This window comes from Limulus polyphemus, unplaced genomic scaffold (assembly GCF_000517525.1).
Source record: "Limulus polyphemus unplaced genomic scaffold, Limulus_polyphemus-2.1.2 Scaffold10456, whole genome shotgun sequence".
NCBI classification, from domain to species: domain Eukaryota; kingdom Metazoa; phylum Arthropoda; class Merostomata; order Xiphosura; family Limulidae; genus Limulus; species Limulus polyphemus.
The window spans coordinates 7,863-13,639 of NW_013676066.1; the positions used below are offsets into that span (position 1 = coordinate 7,863).

General features: G+C 32.9%; 1 protein-coding gene across 1 annotated transcript in view; it reads right to left on the reverse strand.

The window, feature by feature from the left end:
- Positions 1-4,525, reverse strand: part of LOC111083636 (MFS-type transporter SLC18B1-like) — a gene marked incomplete at its 3' end in the record, with an annotated part of 12,164 nt that extends 7,639 nt beyond the window's left edge. The window contains exons 1-7 of the mRNA XM_022380281.1: positions 4,457-4,525; positions 3,748-3,895; positions 3,140-3,208; positions 2,854-2,941; positions 1,777-1,916; positions 1,395-1,493; positions 472-563 (exon numbers count right to left, since the gene is read on the reverse strand). Coding sequence (XP_022235989.1) covers positions 472-563; positions 1,395-1,493; positions 1,777-1,916; positions 2,854-2,941; positions 3,140-3,208; positions 3,748-3,895; positions 4,457-4,503 — 683 coding nt within the window. The remainder of the gene's footprint in view (positions 1-471; positions 564-1,394; positions 1,494-1,776; positions 1,917-2,853; positions 2,942-3,139; positions 3,209-3,747; positions 3,896-4,456) is intronic.
- Positions 4,526-5,777: the final 1,252 nt, after the last annotated feature.

The following is a 5,777-nucleotide window of genomic DNA, read 5'->3' on the forward strand; positions in this document are numbered from 1 at the left end:
TTCGATGACGCAACAGTATATTCATAGCGAGTTCTTAAAGTTTATACACAACTTTTGGTGAGGTAATAATGAACACTGTCATGGTTTGTTATATTATAAATAAACTGTGTGAAAGTTAGGATTTTTGTGATATTTATCATAACAACCACCCCCAACATTATTTAAATTCATAACCCGAGCAAAAAGACGGGTACCTCAGCTTGTTTCATATAAACCTAAAAACAGAGGGAAATTTCTCAAAAAAAAACATGTCTTGGTTCTGTATGATTCATAAATCCTTAAATGTTAAGCCTAAGAATCGGCCTCATCCACATCAAGAACAATTGAACTTATTGGGTAACATCGTTAATCCTTCATCCAATCAGTTTCATTATTCTGGGATTTTAAAATCCGGTGCGAATGGTTTGAAAATATATTTAAAATGTTTATTTACATATTTTGCAAGCCAGAGAAAAACAAATTAATACTTACGTATCAAACGGTAAAAAAGGAGCTGGACCAATAATTAACAGCGTGGCACTGTTGAGTAGGCATCCAACAAAAACCATAACCATTGGTGGAAACTGTTGAAAACATTGGAAATAGAGTAATATAATATAATATATAATAGGCCTAGGGTAATGTCTTGTGATTAAACTTTTTACACAATACCGTGAATGGATAAAAACGCAGACTTAAGAATTTTGTATCCTTGTCTTGTATTAATACCCTATAATTCGTCAAATCGTATTTTTCACATTTACCAATGTTCGTTAATACTGCGCTTTGTTGCTTCTAGCTTTTCTGCGGGACATAAATATAACAATTACTTACTCAAGGACAAGAAAATCTAAATAAACCATTCATAGCAACGTCTTGCATTGTTCAAACTCGAAGTGAGGTTTATTGTAGCCTCATGTAAAATAACTAATGCAAGTAAGAGGGAGGGGGGGGGGTATTCATAAAAAAAAAGAAAGTTAGCACATCAAATTTGTTGAGAGTAAGGGTGAGAACGTTTCGCACCTGGACTCCCGAGGGGGCTAGGAACACAAATCCGATTTCACTGGCCCTGAAAACCTACTCTCAGCCCCTCATAGTGCATGACTGACTTGCTGAGGGCGTGAATTTCACTACAAGGTGGATAAATGTAACATTTTGGATTATTGCACGTGCGCACTTCTTACTTTTGGTATATTTGTCATGTGCATGCCTGACTGTCAGAAAAATGGTTATTGGTCGCTTCACTTTTTTATTTTAAATCAGTATGATACTTCGGTCAACAAATAGGAAAGAACTCAAAAAAAAAATTCTATATCGCAATATGAATGAAACAACTGTATTTAAAAAAAGGATTTAAAATAAACATTACTATGCCTATTGATTTATTGGTTAAATGCCTTTTCCCGAATACACACCTTTCTGTCAGCCATTCTACCCCATATTGGTGCACAAAGAGTATAACTTCCACCACAGATTGTAAACAATGCTCCTAATAAAAACGGGGACAGATGAAACTAGAAAAAAATTAGTTCAAACATAAGCATAGGATGTAAACTAAATAAAAACAACATTGTCTTACACAATTAAAAACATATAAACCAATAATGGTGTATTTAAGTGTTTTACACTCACAAAAAAGAAACCTATCATTCTATAATAATCTATAATCACTAATAATTCTATCATCACTCACGCTTTCGTACATACTTAATCGACATTTAATATAAACACTTCTTACAAAACTTGTAAACTTGCTGGTGCCATGAACAAAGTCATAACAATGTTGCAATAACATACTTGCCGAATGTGTGGTTCTAGTGCGGCAGTGTTGTAACCGATAATAATTAAACACATCGTAACAACTAGGCTATAGATGATAGTGGCTCCATCTGCTAGGAACTTCTTCACGCTTGCTTCTGATGTATTGTTAAGTGTTTCTGAAATCGAGGCAAATCAGTTCTTAGATAAACTATTAAGAACACCACACCACACACACACAATGTCATTTTTTCCGCAGTCCTGGTTTGCCATTTTTTTGGAATGATGATTAAATTTAATGCACGTAAAAATAAATATGATAATAAATAATTGGTGTTCAAATAAATATATAACATTGTGTTATTTACACCATATCGACTGTTCATGAAATGTTATAATGTTTTCCATATCCAAGTCGGCCTGATGAATCTTGGTACTTGACGAAAAGCCTCGTCGGCACTATATATATATACTGTTATACATTTTTCTTTATTTTCTCTCTTTCGGTTTCCAAAATGTAATTTAATAAGGCTTGGATGATGTGTAAGAAACAACAATGTTTTATCTAGGTTATATTCATTTTAATTTCGGTACTATTAATAAAGAAGTAGCGATATGTTAAAAAGGAATATTGTTATATATAACAATATATATATATATATATTGTTATATATAGATTATCTATATTCCAATAATGCTAATAATGATCGGGATGACTTGTAAATGACCAACACGTAATGCAGATTGGAGAATGGTGCAGGCTCTGTTTAATGCAGGCGGTGTACAAGGGGGATATTCCCCCTGTGAAAAAATCCCCCTTAAGTACATTATTTTCCACGTTATCGAATTGGAATTCATACCCTCTCCCCAACTTCACAATCCCCCTCCTCGATGGAAAGGTTTAGATTCAACATTGGGTACAGGTTTTGAGAACATTTCAATTTAAAATGACTTATATTTATCATTTGTTTGAAAAAATTAGGGTTATACACTGTGATTAGGACCTGTTGTTGGCGTTATTATCATTATCTGTACAAAGACTTTCAAGAACAATATTGTCTAACGCAAGATTCTGGAAAAATTATACAAAGTTTAACCTTATACGTGACTACTCACCACTTTCCGGCACAACTAAATACACGAGAAATGTCTCTAACACCAGCAGTCCTCCGAGAACTAGGAATGGAAGGGGATAACCACCATGCTTAAGAGGGGGGAAAATATTTGAATTTTTGTTACCAGTAATACATATATATATACATTGTTTTGTTTTTACATCGGAAGTACCCTATTTGCATGCACCTTCTAATTGTACCATAATTCTATCCTGACACACACAAAAAAAATGAGAAACTTATATAGTATTATGATATTTTATTTAGTTTCGAATATTAATACATACCTCAAATAAAACTCCACCTATTGCCGGTCCCGAAATTAGTCCTAGGCCGCAGAAGGTCTCGAGAATAGCCTGTGTTATAGGCTTAGATGTTAAACAGGTTTATTTTTCATTTATAAAGTTGCAGAAGACAATTTTAACTGATTATCCTGAGAATGTTTAAAATTAATGTTAATCCGAGTGTTACGATTATCAGAAATTGCTATTTTGAATTAGACAGAGTTTGAAGGTGAAATAAGATAATCATAAAGTTTTGTTGATCGAACTTTCGTGTTCTATTATCAGTAAATCTGGACGATTGAACCAGTATAACATTACTTTTTGGAGAAGAATAGAGTGTGGGGGTTGTTTGTTTACTTGTAGTTAATCACAAAGCTACACAAAGGGTTATCTGTGCTACCCACCCCGAGTATCGAAAACTAGCTTTTAGCGTTACATGTCTTCCAAATTACCGCTGAATGAGAGTAGAAGGAGCAAAGAAAGAAAATGACATATTCCTTCAGGCGTTTTAATCATTTAGACTTTTTGATCATCTTAATTTACTTTTCTGTCGTAAAAAATTTATCACTTGTGTAGAAGTAAAAATAAATAATTAAAAATCAGAATATTACGAATACAGATGGCGTTCGGTCGGTAAATTCTGCTGCAACAATGGCGAAGCTTGACGTTTGAAAGGCTGCAGATCCAGCGCCCTCTAGCGCCCGTATCAGGAATGCCAGTGTGATGAATGTGGTACCGCCACGAGCTTGATCTATTAAGCTAACAAGTGAATATCGAAAGAAAATTTACTATTTGATCACGTATTATCATAAACAATACGTAACAATAATGTAATCGTTATAGTGTAAACATCACATCAATCATGTGTTACTATAAGCAATACGTAATAATAATGTAATCCCTATAGTGTAGACATCACTGGTAAGTCCTGTTAATTAATCACATAAAATAATTACGTTGCTGTTTTCTTAGAGAAACCATATAATGTGAAATACATTTATATCCAGACAACGACTTTAAAAACATTCAAGTATGACTTTATACTGTTTAAAGGATTATAACGAATAGCAAAAACCGTACCAGATTATAACGGCCTTTCTCGAAGTGGTCCATTGTTCAGTTGAGGTACATGACTTTCAATTTTTATTATTTAAGTTTTTAACGTGTCTCTACTTTTTCCAAACATTGCACGTTTCCATCGTTATGTTTCTCACTAACTCGTTCTGTATTTTTATACAACTGACAACTGGTTTATCTAGAATTCGTTTCATAAAATCAAAGCTATTGTGAAACCAAAACAACTATATTTAGCATACCTACCCAAACAGGACAGAACAGACTCCCGCCACAAACACCCCGGATGTCATTAAGAATTTGGGAGATATGTGAAACATCTAGAATGTACAGAGGAAAAATGCAGGTTCAACATCCATATAAATACGTGTGATTCGGTATATACACTAGGAAGTTTGACGGTAGGTAATTTATTATTTATAAAATCACCGAATCTTTTTTTTTTGTCATTCACTAAGTCACACCTTATCATAACAAACACGATTGTAAAGACATAAGAGGGAGTATTTTGATAACTTACAAGATGTTAATAAGTAGCAAAGAGACATTAGAATATCATATTGTATAAAATAAAATGTCATTAAAAGGAACAAATTAAGAGTTTATTATAATTGAACAGACAAGAACAATACACTCGATAGTCTTTCTTTAAAATAAATCACATAAATTAACCGCAGCTGTGGGGTTCAAAGGTCCCTTCGTGATTCACAGTGTACCGATCAAGCCCTTACGTTATCCGCAATTACTTTTATAACCCACCGAATGGGGGGGGGATCCACACCTCCCCCCAAAAAAACATTACACACACAAACCCGAGGTACTTGATTACACGTGTGACAAGTTTAGTCTCATTAACTTATAAACACAGTTTGAAAAATATCACCCTCGGGATCACAAAGTGGACCAGAAACACAAAATTCCAATACCAGATTTGAGTTCAGCAACTTTGTAAATTCATTGCTCTCAATTTTAAACTTAAATTTATTGCTTTCCAAAAAGGTTTTTAATTGTTTTCAGTTTTTTGTTTTTTTTTATAGTTTGATGCTGAAGAGTAGCCTTTGATGCTACAAAACTGGTTTAAAGGTACGATTCAGCATCATTGTACGAAAGTTGAGTCTAACTAAAGCTGTTTTGTAATTGGTATTCAGTATCACATGTAATATACCATATATATTTTGATATAGCATTAAATGCTTGAAAGTTTTATGCACATAATTACAACTCAAATGCCCTGAGGGCCTCCTGAAGTTTGTGAAAATCATTATTTTAATTCCATTGTTATTTCCAAACAACGTGATGTACAGTCAAAATATTTAGCATACAGCTTCTCTGTGAACAAGTTTACGATTTTAATATAATAATACTGATATATTACCAAATTTTTATATTTTATTTTGTAAAATATCTTGTTTTGAAATAATTTTTGGAGTACAATGCTTTATTGGCAAATGAACTGACGTTTATGTAAAATGTTTATATAATAAACATAGATTTGATAATGATCTGTCATTATAGATAGATAACTGTCAATAATATTTGTAAATTTAATATAAATCACTGAAGTATT